Here is a 23,275-nt window from a genome sequence, read left to right as displayed (position 1 = left end):
ACAAAATTTAAGTTTTCACCTTGGACCACAATTTAAGCTTGAAACAGAAACTGCTTCAAGAAAATATATTTTCTGTACACTTGCCTGAGATATGTCTTATTATTATTTAACCAGGAGAACGTGTTTGAGATTAAATATATTTTTCAAGAGTGTTCTGGCCAAGATAGGCAAAAACAACTGAGTTACAAACAGCATAAGACAGGTAAGGTAACACAAGATAGGACACAAAATCAGAAATAATAGAAATGTGATAATACGTTTATTAAAAAACTAAAAATAAGACCAATTGTGATTGGTCTGTAGTCATGTAGATGAGATGTATACCATGAAACTTGACTCCATGAAAATTGAATAACTGCCATTGGGAATTTGGATTTTTTTTTTAGTGTCAGTTATTCACAGCTGGGGCAGAGGCAAAAGTAAACATACTACTTTCAGTCGTTTTTAACAAAACCACCAGGAAGTTTAAATTTCTGTTTACAGTCTGATTCTGTCTGAGACTCTTCTACATTATTTATAAATAGGGAATTTATGTATTCCCCATAGAAAATAACATTCAATAGCTAAAACATGAAAATGAGATTATAATAAATTGCTGACATGCAGCAGCATTAACATATTCATGTAGCCAAAGGAGGCGGTTATGCTGTGAATGTTAATGTACATAATGTATTTTTATACCTCTGGCTTCACCTTGATGCTGCGTTGTATACTCTGACAATCAACCAGTGGGCCGCCTGGTGACGTGTTTGTGAAGTGGGTTTTACTGTGTCATTTAATCCTCGACAGTTTGTAAGTGTATGTGACAACTGTCTTCGGGCGAAGCAGCATTATGTGTATTTTGAATCTATCTGTCTGATCTACACCGCTACACGTCAGCTCCGAGGACGGCCGTTGCCATTGGTTGTCGTTTATCACGTGTTTATTCTGAAGATGGCGTCTCCAAATGGAGGTAAATTCTAATTCCTTACCCTGCTACGCTGTGTATAAATTGTAAATTTGACATGTTTAAGGACGTTAAATCGTTAGCGACTGGTATGCTGTCTTACACGAACAACCCGAGACGACAGAATACACATGTTAGTGCTGTATTTTTACTGTTTGGAGATGTTTTTCGTTGGTTAAAGCCTTCACTAGCCCCAGTGTTGAGTCTGATCAGTGTACAGGGAAACACAGTAACGTTAACGTTAGACAGAAAGCTTGAACCCATCAAACAGCTTGACCCATAGAGCTGAAACTGTGGGTGCTGCTAGCTATAATCATAGCTATCTTCGGAAGCTTGCTGCTGTACTACAGGCTAAATAACCTCTATTTATAGTATGGGTAACAGTTACACTGTTTCCACAACATCGTGATTAGTTATGGATTTTACTGGCGGTACTCTTTCGATTTTCTTGCACATACTGCAAACTGTGAACTCAAGCTGGATTTCCTGTACGTTTTTACAGTGAAGCAGTCTTATAGTCTACTGCATACATGACATTAAACCGAGTAGCCCCCATGCCCTTGCTAAGCTGCAGTTGTCTAACCATAGTGACTGACGTTAACCGAATTATATAAAATGAATATGTATATATGAAGACATACTGTTAGGTTTACCATTTATAAACTATGTATGTGAACATATAACTATATTTATTTTGTCTTCCATGATGATGGTCACTTTCAAACATATTTCATATCATAACATTTGTATATGCATGTTTATGTGCTACCATATACTGCTACGTTTTGTATATATAACAGAGAGTACATGACATAACTTAAAATAGTACAGAACATGTATGGAGTATTGAAGCACTGAGCTTAAATTTAATATTGTTTGAAAGTTGCATTAATAAGTTGCAATTGTCATGTCGGATCAAACACAAACATTGTATGTTATGTATAATCTGTACATATTACAACAACTCCTAAATGTTTTCTTCATAAAAGGCTGCTGCTCTACATTAACTTTTTTTCTTGATTGTAGTGATGGATTATGTAATATTAATAGAATTTTCTACAACTTGTTAGCTTTATTTTGGATGCGTAACTGAAACAGTTAGATCTTGTTTATTATAGACTTGCACCAGTTCAAGTCACAGTTAAACTTTTTGATGAAGAAATGGTGGTAACGTTCAAATGTCTAGATAAAACATACTTTATTTTAAAAAGGTACTACAGGGTTTATTGTTTTAAAATGTAGTTTGGGTCAGAGGTTAAAGACAGTTCTCGGCCTATATGCAATATTAAGTGAAAGGCCAGCTGTATTGGTTTAACCCTGACATTTTCATCTTAATTCCTCCACTCTTGTTGTTCTGAGGTATACATGCAACAAGAAATATACGCAGCCACTTTGGGTGACAAGTGTTCATCTCTGCTCGCACTTTTATTCTTTCAAATATGCAATTTATGCATTTTCCATAGGAAATGTTAAAAAACAAAAATACTTTTTGTGTCGTGATAGGTGACGATTTTGAGTCCTCTTTGCTGAGTTTTGAGAAGTTGGACAGAGCGTCACCAGACCTGTGGCCAGAGCAGTGTAAGTTATACATTCTCCCTGCTCTTGTGTAATTACTCACTATGGAATTGTGTTTTATGTTGTTGTAATCTTGATTATCCTGTAATCTCTCATACAGTGCCCGGAGTTGCAGAATTTGCTGCATCTTGTAAAAATGTGAGTGAGATTCGCTGTAATTTACAAACTAGATAATTAAATAGGCTTGACATACTGTAATATATAGTTCTGAACTATAAATCTTTCATGAGTTGTCTACTTTTGTTACATCACAGCCCATCACTAATTCGCCCCCCAAGTGGATGGCCGAACTAGAGAGTGAGGACATTGAAATGTTGAAAGGTAAGTGTTGTTATTTTGTAACATTTTCCGTGTACCTGCAACAGTTGATGTTAAACAGGAAGACTGTGGACAGACATAGTCTTAACATATAATCCTGTCAAATGGGATAACATTTTGTTGAAACTAGTCACATGTAGCTAAGAGCTTTCATTATGGGTCCTGTTATCCTTCTGTAGAGCTGGGTAGTCTGACCACAGCCAACCTGATGGAGAAGGTCAAAGGACTTCAGAACCTCGCTTACCAGCTGGGCTTAGAGGAGTGTAAGTACATGAACAACACAAACCATGCAATGTACAGTATTTGTAAAAGGCACAGGTGTTGATACAACCTTAAAAGGGTGCCTTGATGTTAACATGTTTTGGTTTGTTGCCTGTTCTGCTAAAACACTAGTGACACGTTTGCAAATGCACAGATAACAACTGCAAAACACATGATTTGAGGTTAATCACAAGCCGCCTAGTTAGACACATGTTACCACTAGATGGTGCTCATAGCCTTTCTGTATCAAGCCATTGGATTTAACAGTGTCCTTGTGTGCTTTCACATTCAAAACCCAAACAGGTTGACTGTACATAGGCTTCTGTTTTCATTCAAAGACAGAATGGATCATGTAGAAACTGGAACTTTGCCACTTAAAATCAGCTCTCTATTCCTGTCAAACAGCAGAAATAAGTTCACTTTGAGGTCTTAATTTAGGTAAAATAATGGATTTAGGTCAATATTGTTGAATTGGAAAAGGTAAGAAACAAGGGCATGCCCACAAGAGCCCATACAACAAGTGCTCAAGCATTTGATGGATGCAAAATCTAGTTTTTAATCCATTCCCTACTGCCTCCATTGTCATAATCCTTATGGAGTGTGGATTAGAGAGATGTAGCTAAGTGCTCATATTTTCCTAAGAGAAAAATGGGTAGGCCTATTTATTTTTCCAGTGAAAAAGCACACAAGCAATGAAGAATTGTGATATAACCCCCCTCTTACTGGGATGGAATACATAAATAAATGCATATTGATTTTTTTTTTCCAAGTCAGTTAAATTCAACCAACTTGTGCTTGTACATAGGAGCAAAGCGATCTGATGTAGATGTAGTTGAAAGAGCAGTTGATGCACTGCGGTCTGCTTGTAATGAGAGCATTGCTTTGTGTGATTTAATTTTTAATTTTTTTTTAATTTGCTGCAATGGTATAATGCACAAATATCCAAAAAGACATTCTACAGGATTCACAAAAGCCTAGATACGTGTAACCACATATTAACAGGTTATAGATTGTGTAGCAGGTATTGTATTTGCATAGACCACAAGTTGCAAATTCATTTTGTTGAAAAAGTGTCTAATCTCCGTGATTTCCCTAAACCCAGAGAAGCATGTAATCTGGCTGGCATAAAGCTGTTAGCTGTCACAGGTGCAGGCCTGCAGGCTTTGCAATCATGTCATGTACCTCAGGATGACGGGACACAATGATGGTTATTATTGGTGTCGGAGCAGCCCTGTAATGGGTGCCTGTTTAATGCTCTCTGGTTTAATTTTCTCCTTTTCCTGGCTGTCAGGGGAGGCCTTGTAAATCTCAGCTACTTTTTCATCATGTTTGTGCACTCTTCAGTACCCGTAAACGAGACTCCGCAGAGGCACGGCAGAGCAAGGGCAGGGGACAGGATTTACTGCCCCTCCCCCTTCAACATGTGGACCATTAAAGAGGAAGCTGGTTAATGGGCAGAGCACAATCAAGCAGTGAAAACTCACTCACCCTACTGCGGTGAGAAAGGGGACCTGGACCAAACATTATTACAAGAACACACCGCTATGCCTAGAATACACCCAGACAGCACTAGTGTTGTTTTCTGCTTTTTCGTGCAAGTTGTGCACTGCTCACGTACAGCTGTATACTCATGTTTGTACATATGTATTAACATGGATGTGAAGGGGGATGTAACACACGCTTAATCCCCCACCCCTCGCCCTCCTCCCACCAGCACACCCAATAATGGCTATGGGATGCTGGCTCGGTCTAGTCCCAGAGGGGCTTGACGCGTGCCTCTTCCTCAGGCCCCAGCTGTTACTCCACCCCATGATGAATGCCTCTGTCGTGGGCCTCTGAGCACAGGCATCAAGCCCTCCATCTCTGGGGAAAGCTGAGGACTCTGATAAGTGCTGTTATTGGAGGTAATTGAAAGCTGAGTGTTCCTTTGGGATGCACTGGAGGCCCTGGGATTCTGAGCACCAAACTGCTTGAGTTGGTGATGGTGCTCTATCACACTTGTGGGCTCAATGCTACTGAATACCATTTAACACTTTTCTGTCTAGGACATGCTGTTAATTAGGAAATGTTTCTACTGTAGATTTCTCTTACAGAAAACAAATTGAAAACAAACTGAAAGTTAATTTCAGTGTTTGTGTAGCTGAGTAATATTTTTGAGTAAATACCTTAATTTTGATAATGTGATTATATTTCCAGAGTGGAGTTTTTAGGAGATATTGTCACATATTCCATGGGCCATCTCCCAAAATGTCACTTGTTGGTTCTGAATTTGTACCCTTTAAAATCAAATCAAACACATTAATAGTAAAACATTAATAAAGGTCCTTAAGCCAAACCTAAAGAGGATATACACCACCGTTAAAAAATTCCAATTTATTGTGGTCGGTGGGTAGCTTCATGAGCTGATAACAGTGAGAAAACTGCCACACACCAATGATAATCATTCTAAAATATTGACATACAGTAGGCTATACCTTTTCAAGTACTAGATTTTGCCATCTTGAGGTACTGAAATCTTGTCTGGGCCATGGACATGAATTTTCTTTGTTCTTTTCACCCAGATATAAAAAATCTAACACATTGCAAAAAATGTGTCACTTAGCTTTTAAGCCCAGGAAAATGCAACATGCATGTGATATCACCATATCACAATGATCAAAACTTTGATATGTAGGTAGAAGCAGCGTCACTCAGTGTATTCTAGGTGTAGGATCACCTGTTGTCTCTCATGTAGCACCACAGAGCACCTCTCTTCCACCGTGGTGCCACCCAGCGTAGACCCAGGCTGACCCCTGTTGCGCCTCCCTATGTGAAGGTGAGGCTGAAGGCCACCCTGCCCTGACAGCTCCTAATGGGCCCTGCATTCCCCACCACCTCCTCCTCCCCACCCTTAGGATCAATCTCTGGCCTATTAGAAGCATGCTGCTGCTGAATATGATTGCATTCACTGGGCCCCACTGGCGCTAATGTGCCTCCATCAATCCATCAGGCAGGCTGACCGCGGGGCGGGCGGTTATGAAGTGCCTGAGCTGACAGCCGCTGAATGAGGAACAGGGGATGCCTCCTCACTGCCGTCGCCACTACCCTTCCTCCTCCTCCTCCTCCTCAGCTCTACTACTCCTCTTTGCTCGTCTTTTCACCTCTCCCCTGTGTCTCTTTGGGCTCATAGTTGCGATGAATGGCAGTGTTGGGGTGTGTCTCTTTGAAGGTGACACCTTCGCTGTAAGGAAAGTGAAACGAGGATCAAGGATGGTTGAGCCAGTTTTTATCATCTTAATATTCAGTAACCTTGGATGGTTAGTTCTCTCAAATTGGCTCCCATAGAAATAATATCTTTTTAATTATTGGGCAGGGTATTTTGTAATAGTGCTGCTATTATATTGATGGTCCATTGTTGGAAAATCTTTAGCAGTTCCACACACATTTTGCAACAGGATGAAATGAGTGTCTCCTTCCTCGGTGTAGCAGGTTGCAGCTGTATCTGATAGAGCCTGTCTATATCTTAAGGAGGATCAGTGTCGGAGCTGTGTGAAAGCAGAGGCAGGCAGAGCTTAACACACACACACACACACACATTCACACACCGCAACTCAGTTCTGCCTGCCTGCCGCCTCCCTGAGCAGATCGGAAATGACACCTCATTTCCATAAAGGCATTAGGAATTCATTGGATTTTCTTTCCCAGCTAATCATAGTGTGGGTGTAAAACCTTTTAGGCTTTTTAATGAATGATTTTTGACTGATTGCCTATTAATAAGGACACCTCTTGAACAGGCATAGGCTGGGGCAGGGGTTGGGAGGTGCAGATGTGTTTGTTTTGGTGTGTGAATGTGTATGTCAGCCAGGCGAAAATGCATTGGAGGAGGAGGAGGGAAAGGAAGAGTGGGCCCTTTCGTTGGGACATAAAGAGGAACCAGTGGCTCCCCTGGGAAATCACAGCTCGTGTCTGCATCTTAAATATCCCTGTGAAGTATCAATAAGTGGGTAATTGAATTTTGAACACAAACATGAGCATCATGTGTATGTGTTGCAAGACTCGGGGGGGAGTGTAGGCTGAATATGTGTGCCTTCAAGTGTTTCTTTCCTTGTGTGTTTGTCTGTTTCATCTCCTCTGTGTCTCCCTTGTCCCCGGAGAGGAGGGCGGTGAAAGAGGATGTTAAATCCATTAAATAAAGCTTACAGGCTGTAATAGCTGAGCAGCGCTCAGAGATGGGCAATGAGGGTCAGATAAGTCCCCTTAACTCTTAATGAAAGTGAATTGGGGCAGTCAGGGCTGGGATCCAGGACTCCAGTTAACCCAGGTGGTCATCTGTCTTTGGAGCTAACAGGGGTCCAACGGCTAACCGGGAGCGTGTCTTCAAGAGAGGCAGGCGACAGGGGGCGGGGGAGCCGAAGTGATGATTACTCTCATTTTATACACAGGGGAGTCATGGTGGGGGCTGGGAGTGGGCTGTGACAATGACACCCAGATCACTCACCGTAAAGGAGGGGAAAGTAAGACGTTACACCACGCGTTTCCTCTGCATTTACATTCCAGCCACCTGGGATTTTCCAAATGAAAATGATATGCCAGTGCAGAGCAGAAAATTGCAGAAATGTTTGGGTTGCACCACATAATTTCCTACAGTGTAGTTGTAGTCCTTGCTGTTACATTTTAAAAAAGGGCAACATTTTAAATAGCCTCAGGGCATATTTAGCTGTTTGCAGATATAGGTTAATCGCCATTGTTGCAATCTACCTAAGCAGCAGTAATCAGGCCCAGATCTACAGCCAGAGGATTACTGGGCTGGTGTGGGAGCTCTGTTATCTGCTCCATACTGACCTCTCTGCCGACATGTCCTCATTCTGATGATAACCTGGCTAAGCTCTGTTTGTTTACATATTGTCTTTATTTGTGGATGAAAATCATTTCAAATTGCTTAGATACGAATGAATTGCAGTCAAGCAATGTAGAACATCTAATATGGGTAAAATTATTATATACAGGCTGATGTGGCCATGTTTACTAAACTACTAGTAGACTGTGATGGAATCTCACACGAGTTAGGGCTAAATGATAATTAGATAGCAACAAATCAACAGGGCGAGGAGATGGCCCACAGAATCCATAAGGTGTCATTTAGTATGGATGGCAGTTGTAACAAGATGCTGATTAACTTAGTGCAAAATTAGTAATTGACCTTTCTAATCAACTAAACAAATCTCTAAGTCCCCCTAATCAGTATTGATCTCCCCTGTATATGACAACGCCTGTGTGTGTGTGTGTGTGTGTGTGTGTGTGTGTGTGTGTGTGTGTGTGTGTGTGTGTGTGTGTGTGTGTGTGTGTGTGTGTGTGTAGGTGAGACTGCAAGTGTGTGGGCGTGTGCTTTTGAAGCTTTCTAACATCATCTGTTTAAGTTCATCTTACAAAAATTTATAATGACTTGTGGCAAAAATAACCTCCAGTTTTAACCGGTCGCCTCTCCCTCCCCTTCCAAGCGTGTAGGAGAAACTATGGTGGCCGCGAAACTCGCAAAAAACGTGAAAGGCCCTATCTAGAGCCAGTGTTTGATTTTTCCGTTCTGGGCTACTGTAGAAATATGGCAGTGCAACATGGCGGCCTCCGTGTAAGGGAACCCGCTCCCTCTGTAGATAAAAACGGCTTATTCTATGGTAATGAAAACACACGATTCTTATTTTCAGGCGATTATACACCAATAAAAACATACTTGGCTTACATACTTTATATATATATATAATATTGTATTCCATTTCTGCCAATAGCTCCTCCTACATGTTACACGCTGGACCGTTAAATAAAATAACTTGTAGAAAGAAATACAACAGAGCACTGTAACAAGCTAGTGCAGCAAAGTTAAAACATGTAATTGAAATTGGAAAAAACATTTATCATCACCTTTTTTTCCAAGACATTTCCAAGAGAATTCCATTTGAACATTTTTACTACCTGTTAGCATAGGCCATAGAAGACATTTTGACATGTCACAGGTGTAAATAAGAAAATTTATGATGGCTGAATTCCATTTAGCTGCTTCAGTTTCAGGGTCCTGGTATTGCATGCTGGCTCACTCGCACATTAGCCAGGTTTTCATCTAAATGTAGTGCACATTTTCTAAACAAAATTCCAGATAATAATAATTTTGATAAAAGAAAATGCGAATAAATGCATGTTTCCATTCACTAGCATTATGCAAATATTAGGAGTTGGACGCATCGAGATAAACTGTTGGTGGCAATAATTCTTTGCATTGCAGAAGAAGAGGGCGCAATGAGATCACGTAATTAAAATGAAAACAATGTGGAAAACGTGATAAGAATATGGCATTTATGTTTGTTTCGTGTATTAATTTGAGAAAGCTTACTGTCTTGTCATCGCTCCACACAGATCTGATGTTTTCGTTTCGACTATTTTTAGTCTGTTCAGTGGAGCGTAAACATCAGTGGACATTTAAGTCACATGCTTCATGTACGTCATGGTTTATTTGCTCAATCTGTTTCCACTGCACTTTGTCGCATTTTGCTTTTATCAATACACAAATTTTTCCTTCTCAGCCATGCGTCGAAACTTTTTTGCAATATTTCCATTCAGGTATTTTTATGTGCAAATGGAAAATGCAGATAAAAAAAACAGGTGGATGGAAACACCCTTATGACTTACTGGGACACTTGAATAGAATGGAGACATTGTTTGTGTTATTAGTAACATCTATGCTTTTACTATGACGTTTGAAAGAGTCCTATTGTAGCTCTTTCAATGGTCCCACTATGCATGCCTTTAGTTAGAGGTCATCTTGCGTGACACAGAGCCCACCTACACCTTGCCAATCACAACACCTTTTATTAAAAAGAGAGCCACACATCATAAATTGAGCACTGATTTATGTTTAATGAGGTCTTTAATGTGATAATATCAATGATATTTCTATCTGAGTAGGGGGAGGCTGAACTGAACCGTGATTAATGAGACGCTCAGTGGGGCGAGGGGTCTCAGGAGGAGTGGCACAGCCATCCTTGATCTGTTTTTCAGTTTGGGCTCATCAAGAGATGGAGAAAGCGATGACGAGAAAGAGAAGCATGGCACCTTAGAAATCCAAAATATTAACGGCTACCCTTTACCGTTCTAGTGTAACTGCTCCTAACAAGAAAGTGACATCAACGCACTTGCGGCTTTAGGGTCACCCCAATGTAATTGCTTTCCCTCGCCTAATTTTGATGGCTTCATTTCAATCTAAAGCACTCTATGCATGTCCAGGGGTCCCCTAATGACTTTGTTTAGGGTGATTTGAAGAGACAGCAAAGTGCAAAATGAATCCATCCCATTCCAATTAGCATCATCTTTAACCTAATGAGGGACACCTCAAGGTGACGTGGCCCCCACGCCCAGATGCACCATTATCATTCCACACTGGGCAACTCATCGAAATTACTAACTGGCCTGGCTTTTTCATGAGCCGCTGTGTACAGGGGAGGCGGGGCCCCTTCACACCAGCACACAGGCAGACCAGGCCTTTGCAGCTAATGAAAACTGCAGTGGAGTCGAGAGCTCGTTCCTCTTCTCATCTTTAACAAAGAGTAATTACTGTACCTGGATGGTGCGTCTCCAGGGTTTATGATGATGCTGCAGGGAAGTCCCTACAGTCTCCATAGAGACACAAGTGTTTGTCTTTTTGACAGAAAAGCCTCAGCAATGATTGCTCTCCCAGAGAAGACCCGTTTCACAAAGGGCCTTCAGCAGGAACAGTTCCGTTGTAGGACTGTCTATGGCACGGAGTTAACACGTTTGCAAAACCTAGTTCACTGGATCTCACCCAGACATCTTGGTGTGTAGGGCCTTTAACAATTTTAACAATGCGTTTTCCTTGCATCACAGATGTTACTGGAACTCTACAGGGTCTTGGGGAAATGAGCAGAGCTGGGAAACATCTGTACTCAATACCATAATGTCAGTTATGTAGGCTAACTGATTTTACTATAATTATTGGTACATTCATTTACAGGGGTTAGTGATATGGTCTCTGAAAAAATCAAATCAATAGCCAGTATGGAAATTATAGCATTTTATTGTACTACAAAATCCAAGAAGAAGATCTAGTCTCATCTCATGTAGGTACAGTGTCCACTATATCGCCATCCTCAAGCATCAGCTTCCAGAGGAGGCAAAATACTAGAAAAAAAGAAAGAAAGGAAAAAGCTCTGAGGACTGTTGTTTCAAGAGTTTTAGCTAAAGTAGTGGTTCCCAATCTTTTAGACTTGTGTCCTTTTAAAACTAAGCAAAAATGTCTAATTGTGACCGCTTCTCATACGTTTTCATACAGTACTGTATGTATTAACCTATGAGTGATTTTCCTTTCTCAGATTGTTTAATATGAACATTTTTTCAAGTTTGATGTACCACTGGCCTAAAGGGTTAATTGTTATAACCATATTTACTGCTTAGTCTTTGTTACTGCTTTGATGAATGTTGCTGTTATGCCTTAAAAGTGCTTCCCTTATTCTTATTTTGCTAGTCATTTGTCACTGATTTTAGACATGGCCATATTCCATAATCACAAGTTGAGGTTAATAGAGACATTTTGCTTCTATTCTCTCTCATCTTGGTGAATTGCATACACACGAACACACACTTTCATGCATGCGTAGGTCTGAGTACTTGTACCTCACTGCATTGAGACAGCAATCAAGAAATCACAAGACTCTTTGGTAGCTAGTCTCCATTTAATGTTGTTTTCCATGTCCTGAATGAACAGATGTTTGTATAAATTACCTCCCAGTGTGACACTGTAGATATTAAATACATGCTTTGCATTACTAAACAACAGTTCTGAAGTGGTTAGAGCTGCAGGCAAATGGTGTAAGTGTAAGACTGGGAGATTTTTTGATTTTACCAACTTATCAAAGATTGTTGGAAGGGTGTAAAGCAAAGAATGTTGATCTTTCACACTCCCTGTAAAATGGTTGATCTTGTATATGTGATGTTGTGTCTTCTTGTTTTCCAGCCAGGGAAATGACCAGGGGGAAGTTTCTGAACATCTTGGAGAGGCCCAAGAAGTGACAAGTTGGGGGATTTTTTTGCAAGCAACAGGAAATTTGGGACTGCAAGGTGAATCTGATGCGTTTACCAATAATATGCTCTGAACATGTTCAGACCTTCACAACAAAGTTCAAAGACTTTGCACTCAAACCGTTAAGTGGGAGCAAAATGCTCACTCCCACAGCTGAGGTCTTCTCTCCAACCTCCTCAGTGCACCTGTTGTCCTCCTAGATAGAAGGCTTTACATTTATGGAAATTTCAAATGATTTATTACGTCCTCTGAATTTCTCTCTAGCTTGTAGATCTGCTTTGATTAAATGTTCCCTATTTATTTCTTATTTCTATTTTAAACATGATTTACATTTTTTGCAATTTGTGAAGTTGTATAATAAAGTTTTAAAACGAATTGCTTTTTCTTTAAAGTCCCCTTGAATGATTAAGTTTGCAGCCAAAGCAGTTAACTTTAGTTCAGGGCAATAACTTCATGCCTCTCATTCCACTAAGTGCAGCACCTCTCCGGCTGTGGACATGTAAGGAGCTCCGACGTGAGAGTGCTTTCCCGGCTACCGGGGCATGTTTTCCATTTAATGAGCATTGGAAGCAGGGTCCCCTACACAAAACATTGCGTAAAAATAATATTGCTCATTGTCATCGCCGTTAATGAGAGTTGACATAATTACTAGGACCATTTCTTTTCTAATTAGCACACTTCGGCCTTGTCGGAGCTAGCGGCCAGGCAAAAAGAGAATCAGACAGGCATGCCGAATGGGAAACAAAAAGAAGTCCATCCGCCATAATTAGGTAAGACAATGCCTCGGACTGTTCTCGGCTGGAGATGTCGTTGGGGCTCTGGCCGCTCACTCCCAACAAGTTACACTTCTCCCCAGGCCGCTAATAAGCCCCTAATCGTCTTTCCGATTCACACGGACAGAGGCCGCCATTGCCTCAGTGGCTTCACCCCCTGCCTCTCACGCGGACCCTGGTTCACCCCTTTCTAAAAATATGGATTATTTAGGCTACACAGTTCTGCAGGTTTTTAGAAAGAGTGACGTCCTCAGTGTGTGCTGCTGCGGTGCCATGGGACAGGGAGCGAGGACTTTGTGGATCCTTGAACGCAGCATGGCCTGGTAGCAGGAAGACGTTGGCCAGAAAGCACATTAGATTTTAGCTGTGTCCAAAAACTTATTTTATTTTTATTTTATTTTTTATTTTTTTTACATACATAGGCTATGTAAAATCACAATAGGTGACCCCCTCACCCCCGTTAGCTACATTAGAACATAGGCCTACTAAAATTCCCATAGGGCCTACCACCAAGTAGGCTACCACTTTCTAATAAGGCACCCTTTATAAAGTGTTTATAAGTTCTAACTAGTGGCTTTATTAATGGCTAATAAAGCACTCACTAATGTTTTGTAGATCAGTAAAAAGACATTAACAGGAAAACTTTTGGGTTGCTGTCAAGTTGTGTAAAATTCCTCTCGTTGGTGTTTATCCTCCAATTTATTAATAACTTATAACTGCAGACTGGATGGCTTATTAGAAAGTGAAACCCCCCTCAGTATTTATTAATTCATTGCAAACGTTCATAACTGCATTATTACAAAGTAGAAAGGATCAACAACATCAAACCTGTAAGTAAAAGCAGCAATACGACACTAAAATGCTCCATTATAAGTAAAAGTCCTGCATTGAAAATGTTACTCAAGTAAAATGATTATTAGCTATTACGCACGTAAAGTAAAAGTACTCGTTCAGCAGGAAAATTGCCCTTATAGTGTTATAGAGCTATTATTGTGGGATTATTACTAATGCATGTGTAAGTAGCATTTTACTGTTGTAGCTGGTCGAGGTAGAGCTAATTTGAACTTTTATGTACTGTTGGGTAGTTAAATCTATAACAATGTATGATATTTTGGAAGAGGATCGTATGTTTTATAGCCTATGTACATTCTTAATTTGTAAAGTAACTATAGCTGTCAAATAAATATAGTGCAATGACTACAGTTCTTACCTCTGCAATGTAGTATAGTAGCCTGCAGGTATAAAGTGTTAACCATTGCTGCTGCTGTCATTGGGACTGGTTGCATGTGGACACTTGTGGATGCTGAACATTCAGCCGAGCGTTGACGTGGTAAGCGACCTGACATCCTCAATATGTTGCACGCACCGGTGACTGCCTGTCACCCGCAGCCTCTCTGCAGCCAAACAGCCTCTTCGAGAAACGGGTCAGTCCCCGCAGAGCTGGTCATCCATATGGGGGTGGGGGCTCCTCCCTCCATCCATCCATCATCCATCCATCCATCCACAGTGCGTTGCCTTGACCTCACATAGCCTCTGTGCCCCGACGAACGTCAATCCGATGTGCCCCGAGTCCTTAAATTAGCTGTCAATTAGTGCAAATTAATCAACTCCTCGCCTAATTAAGCAATGTCGACGGGCAGCTACCAAACATGCCATTGTGGAGGAGCCATGAGAAAGCTGCGGGGCATGCAAACTCTTTCTGTACTGGGGGGGGAAGCATTGCATCACATCACGCCCTGCAAGTGCTTTGGGAAAGCAGAGGCTCTGGCTGTGCTTTAGTTTTTCCCCTGACTCGGCTCTACATGTGTGCTGTCATCAAGTTGCCTTCACCCTGTTTCAACACCGAGGATGCAGCTTGATTCAGCACTGCAGAGACTGAACCACAGCAGCGTCTTGCATAAGAGGTTTCTGTCCTCGTACATATGTGCAAAATCTACTGGGGATCAGTTATCGCATTCAGTTATATTTCCAGTTCTACTGTGACTTTCCTGCAAAGACAAAGTCGTCTGTTTATTCATTATCACAAATGCATTTCAAGCTTGTCACATCAGCAGGATTTGATATTCATTATAGTGGGCGGTTTTTGCTTACAGCTGCTTATCAGTTTTTGACCTGTTTGAAGGTGACAGGCTGGATACGTTTATCACTGCTTATTCATATCTGGGCTGTTAACATTTCTAAGGTTTAAGGACACTTTGTTCCTAATTTTTACATTAGGTCTAAAAAAAATGCCACGAAAGGAACAGGAGTAGGGAGCAGAGAAAGGATGTGAGGTTTTTTTGGGGGGGGGGCAGAGGCAGATAAACAAAACATTTCCCAACAGCTGTTATCTTTTTAATCTGCAGCCGTCAGATCATGCTGGTCTTTGATGGGCAACCCAATCTACACGAATGACTGAACTAAATCTTCCCTTAATCTAGAGCCTTATTAGGCAGCATCTCTTCTGCATGTAAATCAGCACGCAGTCATTTTCATAGGACATGGATTATTAAAAGCCATACAGAGAGGAGACGTTTTGCACTATCAACAAACAAACAAGCAAAAAAGCGTGTATAGATTGCAGCAGAAGTGATGATGGAGTGAGGAGGAGCAGTAACTTGCCTGTAATTGACGGGTCTTCCTGACTCACCCTTCCATGTGAATAAATGACTTGATCCCAACAGGCTGATGTGTCATTAGCATATCCTAATAACATTGATTTCTTTATTAATAGAATTTCCACTAAATAGGCCCTAATTAGTTTCAACTGCCCAGCCATTAATTGCAGCAGCAATATTTTTCTCCTTCTTAATCAGCAGCTCATACTGATACATACATAAGATTACATCATAAGCAAACAGGAAAGCAACATATACTCATGTGATTCCATGGGTTTTCATTTTGGCACAAATATTTCAAAATTGGCTTTACGATAGTGAAGAGCATTCCCTCTTTTGCTTGACACTGAAACACCAAGAAGGAAGGATGGACTGCATCTTTAATATTGTTAGAATAAATAGGGCTATTAATATAAGCACATGACCCAACATAATCCTGTTTCTTTCTGCAATTGTGTCATAAAGCAACCAAATTCACATTTTTAAAATTAGGCCTACATGCAAAGACTGACGGCAATTAAAAATGCAAATGCAAAAATCTCACTTATTGTATTCAAAATGCAATAATAAACCAGCATGACACCAAAATGTTCTGCCATAATTTCACTAAAGTTAATGCCTACATGACTTATATACCAGCCATAGCCATTATTCAGTGTTCAGTGTGTTCAGATGAGTTTTAATTAGTGAAGGTTGCATGCCTATATTATTATTATTATTATTATTATTATACATAAGATAGTAATTCATCAAAAATCAGTTAATTATATATCAGTTTTACACTTGTGATCCATATTCTGTATCCGAGGAAATGTCCCTGTGATTGAATCTGCTCTGCATCCTTTGCTGCTGCTGCTGCTGTGGGATCAGCGCTGTGCAGGACCTGTAGACCAAAGTGGGTCCATATCGCCCAGCTGCCGTTTGGGGGGGGCTTTGATTTGCGTGTGATGAGTTTCCCATAGCATCTGGAGATCAATTATCCACTCGTGTGAGCCAGTGGTTGAGAGATCATAGCTGGCTGTGTGTGTGTGTGTGTAAACCATTCAGCGAAAGGCAATACATAGGCCTTCTGATTTATTCTAGGAGATTGAGGTAATTCTCTAAACCTGCAGCATTTCAAAGGTAAGTAAGACGATTTAATTAGGCCTGACTTCTTAACAAAAAATTATAAAAGCAATGATGCATCTGCAGTGAGTTTGTAATGGTTTAAGTAAGGAATGGTGTTTGTTACTATGAGTCTAATGGTGAAATACTGTAGTTTTAATGTTCCTAAAATATGTAGGATTCCAGGTTCTTTTTTGTACAGTAATGTAGTTTTCATTCTCAGCATTTCGCATTTCGTCCTGCAGCCTTGAAGTCATTTCGTTCCTCCCTTTCTTTCTGTAGCCTAATTCCCTTCTGCTTTTACCCATAGTCCTGAGGAAAATGCAGATATGTATCCGAGAGGGCGTATAATGCATCCATGATCCACAGGAATCCAGAATCCTTGCAGCTGATTGGCTGCTGGGTCCTGCCTCTTGTTGGGATGGACCTGTTGGATAAAAGCACCATTTTCTAAAGGACTCTTGTGTGTTATACAGAGGATCATGCACTGGGGACCATCCTGTAAGACGGTATAATAAGAAACAGGCCTTTCAAGTAGCATCGAAGATATCATGACAGGGAAACAAGGCGCCGTGCTGTCGGAAAGTTTAAATCTGTCGGAGAAAACCTCTCTGGGTGCAAATGGAGGGAGTAACAGCCACCAGCCGAAGAGCGGCGCGACCCACCCGCCTCCCAGGTGCACCGGCTTTGGCATCCAGGAGATACTGGGGCTGAATAAGGAGCCGTCCGCGGCCCCGAGGAGCCCGCTGGGCTCGCTGCCGGCCGGGGCGCACCTGATCGCCGCCAGGTCCTTGCTGGGCCCCGCAGGCGTGGGTATGGGTGTCGGGATGGGATTAATCGGCCATGGTGGAATTCCGTCGTTTTACAGCCAACCAGCGTTTTTGGAGACTGTGCTGTCGGACGCACAAGATGTTCACCTGCAGACACACAGCAGGTCCGTAGGGCCGCTGGACACCAGCCAGTCTGCCAGCTCAGGTGATCTGCGACCGCTTAATAATTAGTGATACTAAATACTGATCTCACTGCAACGGGATTTTTAACTCTATCATATTTCCAACCTGGGTAACTGTGCATGTATTGCCAATTTATTTATTTTAATTTATATTTTTTTTACATTGTGTTTTTATTATTGTTGTTGTTGTTAGTAGTAGTATTGTTCTTAGTATTATTATTATTGGACCTGCTTTGTGATTTTAAATGAAATACTTAAAATGTAATTGCCTAATAAAAATAGCAGTGTTGTGTCAGCAGTTTGCATTTATTGTGACAATTCCAAAACGCTCTTATAGATGTTATTAACTTTAACGCTTTCTTCTTGTTTTAATCCAGACTCCGATGATTTATCTTCAAATGAACGAAAACTCTCAAAGTCATCAGTAAGTCAGAGCAAGAAACGCAAGAAAAGACGTCACCGGTTAGTGTTGATTTATGGTTAATAATGGCTAGTAATATCATTATTATTATTATTATTATTTAGAAATGACAGAAATTCACATGATGCAATGAGCGGTGGTAATTGTTCTTTTTGTGTATTTATTGTAGCCTTATTTATACAGACAATAAACGAGTCCAATTCCTGATAAGAATTTACTACAATTTACTACTACTGCTACATTTTTACACCCATGCACATGGATAATACAAGACTTGAAATTGGCTGATTTATAAAAAAAATGTTCATGTTGTTTTTATTTCCGTTCTTATTAAATTCAGATTGGCCTTTTAGTTTGAATCACGAAGATTGATTTCTGCATGACACAACATGTATTCTGTTCAATATGTCTAAATATTTAAACTGATTTCCACAGGACCATATTCACCTCATATCAGCTGGAGGAGCTGGAAAAGGCCTTTAATGAAGCGCACTACCCGGATGTTTATGCCCGAGAGATGCTGGCCATGAAAACAGAGCTCCCTGAAGACAGGATACAGGTAATGCTCTGTTCTGGCACCATGTGTTTTTATGATAAAATAGGCTAATGATTCGCCATTATTCTGTCAGAAGGTTTACTTGTCGGTGTTTGAACATGGACCATCCTGCTTATTAGAGTCCTAATTATTTTTCGCATATTTTATTGGTACAAGGGATGTATTTAATTTATTTATATTATATTGAGTCAGTTAGACACAGCCTGTATGATTCTTTAATTTAATCAAGCTATATTTTAAATGTCTTTTTTCGTGGACACATTAAGGTGTCATAAGGTGCTACTTTTAGTTCATTTTCTCTATAAAAATGTTACATTTGAAAGAAGCAAGAAATGCTGGCGGTTTTAATTTTATTTTTGGCTGAGTACGAATAGCAAAAACACTCAAATACGTCCGTAACATGATTAAAACATTTTTTAAAGCATAGCTTGATCTAGAGTATATTCTCTTTGAGATGCTCTCTGCAAAATATAGGCCTGTATATATAAATTGTCTGGCTAATCAAAGCCAAATAAAGACACTTAACATTGTGTCCCATATTGCCAATTTCATTGTATTTATAATATTAATTGAATTTAATTAGCCTACATTTCTTAAACACTGCACATTGCAAAGCATACATCATAAGTGTCCGACTACTCTTGAAATAAGTCTGTCTTTAAAATAGAGTTCATATATTTCCGAAAATATAAGCCCAACTGATTTGTGTGGATCGTATAATTGTTGGCCTTATGAATATGCACCTGTAATGTTTCCTTCACGTCTCCATCAGTGCTAATAACCTCCTGTAGTATCTGAGTGCAGGCCGCCAGCTGCCTCTCGCGCTGCTCTCATGTTTAAGGGGAGATGTGCTAAGCGCCCCCGGAAATCGATCAGTGGTGCTCCCCTCCTGTCTGAACAAAGACTGCTCTCCTCCAGCATCCTCGCCAGGATAGATAATCTCTCATCAGGAGTTGGATGTGAAACAATTTGTTCTCGGAGAAGGAGCCACTAACGACCTAATCAAGCTATCAAGGCGGAAGAAGATTGCAGTGTGACCTGGACCATCCATCTGCCGGGGCGCTTTTTAATCTCATTCTCATTACGGGCTGCAACAGTACAACCGCGGATAAATAATAAAAAGGAAATAAATAAATAAGCCCGGGCCTGAGCCTATCCTAAATAAAATTAACACCCAATTTTCTCATTGAGTGTAATTAGTTAAATCAGACGAGCTCGGGAGGCCGGCTGCTGCTGCCGGAGAGGCGCAGGGAGTTCAAATGAAATAACTACATTGAATTTATTAGCACGGGTCAATAGCGCTGCTCCCCCGAGTCCCGGTAGTTTAATTTCCCGTGATATTTGCCCGCCTGCCCGCCATCGATTGGGCCTGAAATTAACTTATTTTTCAATCAGCCTCGGCGTGCCCCAGGGTCACTCCTCCTCGCAGCTTTCACACTGGCTTCCTTTGAGGGGCAGAGAAGCAATTTCTCATAAATAAAAAAAAAAGTATCTTGTATGAAATAAGGGTTATCATCAGAATTACCAGGGAAAAAAAGCTTGAAAACGGTTTGATCGTTTTCAATTTAATATCTGTTCCCCCACCTGAATCTGCTCTCTGGCCCCCTCCTCTCCTCACAGAGCCATCAGAGGTGCCCTAAGTAGAGTGTTTAACAATCCTGTGTTGTGCTATACAATCAATTTGGCCTCTCTTGGAGCTGACAGATAGCCTGCAGGGCCCTAAGCAGTTGTTGGCTGTGGCCAAGTGAAGTGTCTTGATGTGTCAAACCATCTATAATGCCACCACAAGTAGCTGGAGATCAGCTCTGACAGGAGGCAGCGATCCTTCACACCTGTAGCCAGCAGGTTATGGGAAGTCAATGGACTGGATCCAAGTTATCTTAAGTTACTTTGAATCACACCAGAGATTCCAAAATAGGTCATATTTAAAATAACTGAGTTTTCATGCACAAAGTACCACTTTCTAATAAGGCATCCATTATAAAGTGTTTGTAAGTTGTAACTAATGGCTTTAGTAATGGTTAATAAATCATTTACTAAAGCTGTACAGGTTAGTTAGAAGCCATTAAAACAGCTTCTTGGTTGCCAGGTTGTGAAAATTCGCCTTTGATGGTGTTTATCCTTTATAATAATGCAGTTATAAGTGTGTGTAATGCATTCATAAACACGTTTTAAAGAGCCATCATGTCTGCGGTTATAAATGGTATTAAGTCATCAATAAATAGTTTTAAATCTGTCAAGTCTGCAGTATATATGTTGGACCGATTGGACCTTCTGGAAAATACAGAGAAAATGGAAAATAAGGAGGATATGGATCAAAATCCAAATAGAAAGGATAAACAGCAGCCATGGATTTTTCACAACCCACTAACCCCAAATTTAATCTTGTTGATCGCTTATAACTGATGTATAAAGCATTAGTAAATGATGATGAAATAGTTGCATTTTGCACATAAGGAAATGCAAATTGCAAGCTGCTGTTGGATTGTTTCAAACCCTTAAAAGATAAAAGAATCCTAGAATTTACACACTCTGCCGAGGAGAAACTGCTCTGGAGTCAAAAGGACCACCGATCTCATATAGTTCCATCTCTGCCATCCCCAAATGATTGAGAGGTCACTCATCATCTAGTCAAGTTATTATTCTATCTCAGTCATTTTCAGGATAATCAATATTTATCAAAAAAAGCATCAAAAAGTGCACCAAATTACAGCTCAAGAGCATAAATGTTTTGTAGCCTCACTGGCAAAAACTGCAATACTGGCTTCTATAGGCAGAGGAGAGACTAACTGATCTGTCTCATTTGGTGGCGAAGCTCCTGGTAACTAATAAGTGGGTGTTTTGTCCTCCTGTCACAGGTATGGTTTCAGAACCGCAGAGCCAAGTGGAGGAAGAGGGAGAAATGCTGGGGCCGTAGCACTGTGATGGCAGAGTACGGGCTGTACGGAGCCATGGTGAGGCATTCAATCCCCCTGCCAGAGTCCATCCTCAAGTCTGCCAAGGATGGCATCATGGAGTCCTGCGCCCCCTGGCTGCTCGGTGAGGCTGATGATGTCTTACTGTATCACTGTATCATTGTCTCATCGTGTCGGTGTAGAGGGTATTTTCGGTGTGGTTGTTTGTTAATCGTGCGTAATGATAACAGTGTTTTACTGCAATAGTGACGGACTGATACCGTATGCCGGCACTGATGCCTTCTTTACACAACTATGATAGATGCTCTAATTTGCTAAGCATGACCCTTTAAAGCAAAGAACAGCCTAAATAGAGAACATGGAATAGACTTTGCATTACATAAAATATTCTCATCCTCCACGCTGGTCATGCATTGCCATCGTCCATTCAAACATTATATTCTAAACCGGAACTATTTTTGCTTGCTATTTTCAGTCCAAGATGGCTTACCAATCAACAGACGCTATTCTAAATCTGAATACCCGCAACTCTTTGCAGGGATGCACAAAAAGTCCACGGAGGCAGCAGCTCCCCCGCCAACAGGAAAGTGCGATGCGCCCCAGCAGCCGAGCTCTCAGAGGGCAGAGGAAGCTGAGGTGGAGGAGAAGAGGTCAGAAGGCAAGTCCACCATTTCTAAAGAGGAACTGAGAGAGAACAGCATTGCTGCACTCAGGGCCAAAGCACAGGAGCACAGTGCCAAAGTGCTGGGGACGGTTTCGCATGACAGACTGCTGGAGGGCAAACAGGAGAGACAGGCGGCCGAGGAGAAAGCCAGTGATCCCCCGAGTCCAGCAGAGGAGGAGAAAAGTCCGTAGAGACTATGCGCTCCTGGGGACTGTTATTCTCGTGAGTGAATGCAGTGGCCTGGCTGCCTTCAGCACGTGTAGGGACTTACCCAACATAACTCGCTGTCCTGCAGGTTTTCATCCCTCATTGACTGCTCTAAACTGGTCTGCATCTGGACTTCACTGGTTCTGCACAGAAGATGCAAATGCACTTTTTCTGATTTACTTCCGAACTTACAGTTGTTGTTGCTTGCGCACAGTAGAGAAGATTTGACTGAGTGGGATTAAAAGTGTTAATATTGGTGTATATAGATCCCACAAATATATATAGAGCCAGATGAGTATAGTAACAGTTATAACACATTAATTAGGACTACCAATGACCAATGAGCAGTCAGTGTCTGACGGTCTACATTTCATTCTCAGCATTCATTTTAATGTTGCTTGTACAGCTATTAAATGGTGACATTTGAAATAACAACCATCCCACCAACAGTACTCTTTCTCTCTCTCAGAAAGAAAGAAAGTAATTGCTGTTCTATATCGCGCTGTATATAATTGATATATTAATCTCTCTCACTAAGGCACAATTTGAAATATGTTTTCTTGTAGTCTTTAAAATGTTTGTGTTTTCATTTGAAAATATGTATAACTCAAAATACAAAGCATAAAATAGAAATCACCTTTTATTAAATGTGGCTTTTTGGTGTCTATTTATTCTGCGTTCCTTTCAAACAAATGGTGTAAAGATTTCATTGTCAAACTCTTAAAGGGCGTGAAGTTGCTCTCGTTGTTGGAGTAGCTACTTGTTGTCACTTGATGCTCTGCTGGCTGGGCTCATTAGGACAGAGTCCACAGCTGCATGCTTGGGCTAGTCCCTATAATCCGTCGCAGTTGAGAGCCTTCAATTTCAGATTAAACTAGGGGACCAGTGCTTTTGGGACAGGAGGAAGAGTGAAAGCACCCCCCAA

The 23,275-nt window shown here is 40.9% G+C and overlaps 2 protein-coding genes across 3 annotated transcripts; both read left to right on the top strand.

The window, feature by feature from the left end:
* The first annotated feature begins 800 nt into the window (after positions 1 to 800).
* Positions 801 to 12,536, top strand: lin52 (lin-52 DREAM MuvB core complex component). The gene is made up of 6 exons (XM_044165904.1): positions 801 to 952; positions 2,450 to 2,524; positions 2,622 to 2,659; positions 2,776 to 2,842; positions 3,019 to 3,102; positions 12,096 to 12,536. Exons 1-6 carry the CDS (start codon positions 934 to 936, stop codon positions 12,149 to 12,151), a joined length of 339 nt encoding a protein of 112 aa, XP_044021839.1. The 5' UTR covers positions 801 to 933; the 3' UTR covers positions 12,152 to 12,536.
* A 1,739-nt stretch (positions 12,537 to 14,275) lies between these two features.
* On the top strand, positions 14,276 to 23,021 carry vsx2 (visual system homeobox 2). 2 transcript variants are annotated; one of them, XM_044165903.1, is made up of 5 exons: positions 14,276 to 17,610; positions 17,965 to 18,049; positions 18,444 to 18,567; positions 21,423 to 21,603; positions 22,018 to 23,021. In XM_044165903.1, the coding sequence occupies exons 1-5, from the start codon at positions 17,187 to 17,189 to the stop codon at positions 22,332 to 22,334; spliced, it is 1,131 nt and encodes a 376-aa protein (XP_044021838.1). In that variant the 5' UTR covers positions 14,276 to 17,186; the 3' UTR covers positions 22,335 to 23,021. The 2 variants fall into 2 exon arrangements, with proteins under 2 accessions (XP_044021838.1, XP_044021837.1); XM_044165902.1 differs by having other exon boundaries at positions 21,955 to 23,021.
* The last annotated feature ends 254 nt before the right edge of the window (positions 23,022 to 23,275 follow it).

This window comes from Siniperca chuatsi, linkage group LG15 (assembly GCF_020085105.1).
Source record: "Siniperca chuatsi isolate FFG_IHB_CAS linkage group LG15, ASM2008510v1, whole genome shotgun sequence".
Classification (NCBI taxonomy): Eukaryota; Metazoa; Chordata; class Actinopteri; order Centrarchiformes; family Sinipercidae; genus Siniperca; species Siniperca chuatsi.
The sequence above is the reverse complement of the archived record's forward strand: the minus strand, read 5'-3'. Positions and strand labels throughout refer to the sequence as shown.

Coding starts and splice junctions, on each gene's coding strand:
- lin52 (XM_044165904.1), top strand. Junction 2,525..2,621: donor AGACCTGTGGCCAGAGCAGT/GTAAGTTATACA, acceptor TCTCTCATACAG/TGCCCGGAGTTGCAGAATTT. Junction 2,843..3,018: donor GGACATTGAAATGTTGAAAG/GTAAGTGTTGTT, acceptor ATCCTTCTGTAG/AGCTGGGTAGTCTGACCACA.
- vsx2 (XM_044165902.1), top strand. CDS start 17,187: ATGACAGGGAAACAAGGCGCCGTGCTGTCGGAAAGTTTAAATCTGTCG. Junction 18,050..18,443: donor CGCAAGAAAAGACGTCACCG/GTTAGTGTTGAT, acceptor TGATTTCCACAG/GACCATATTCACCTCATATC. Junction 18,568..21,422: donor TCCCTGAAGACAGGATACAG/GTAATGCTCTGT, acceptor CTCCTGTCACAG/GTATGGTTTCAGAACCGCAG.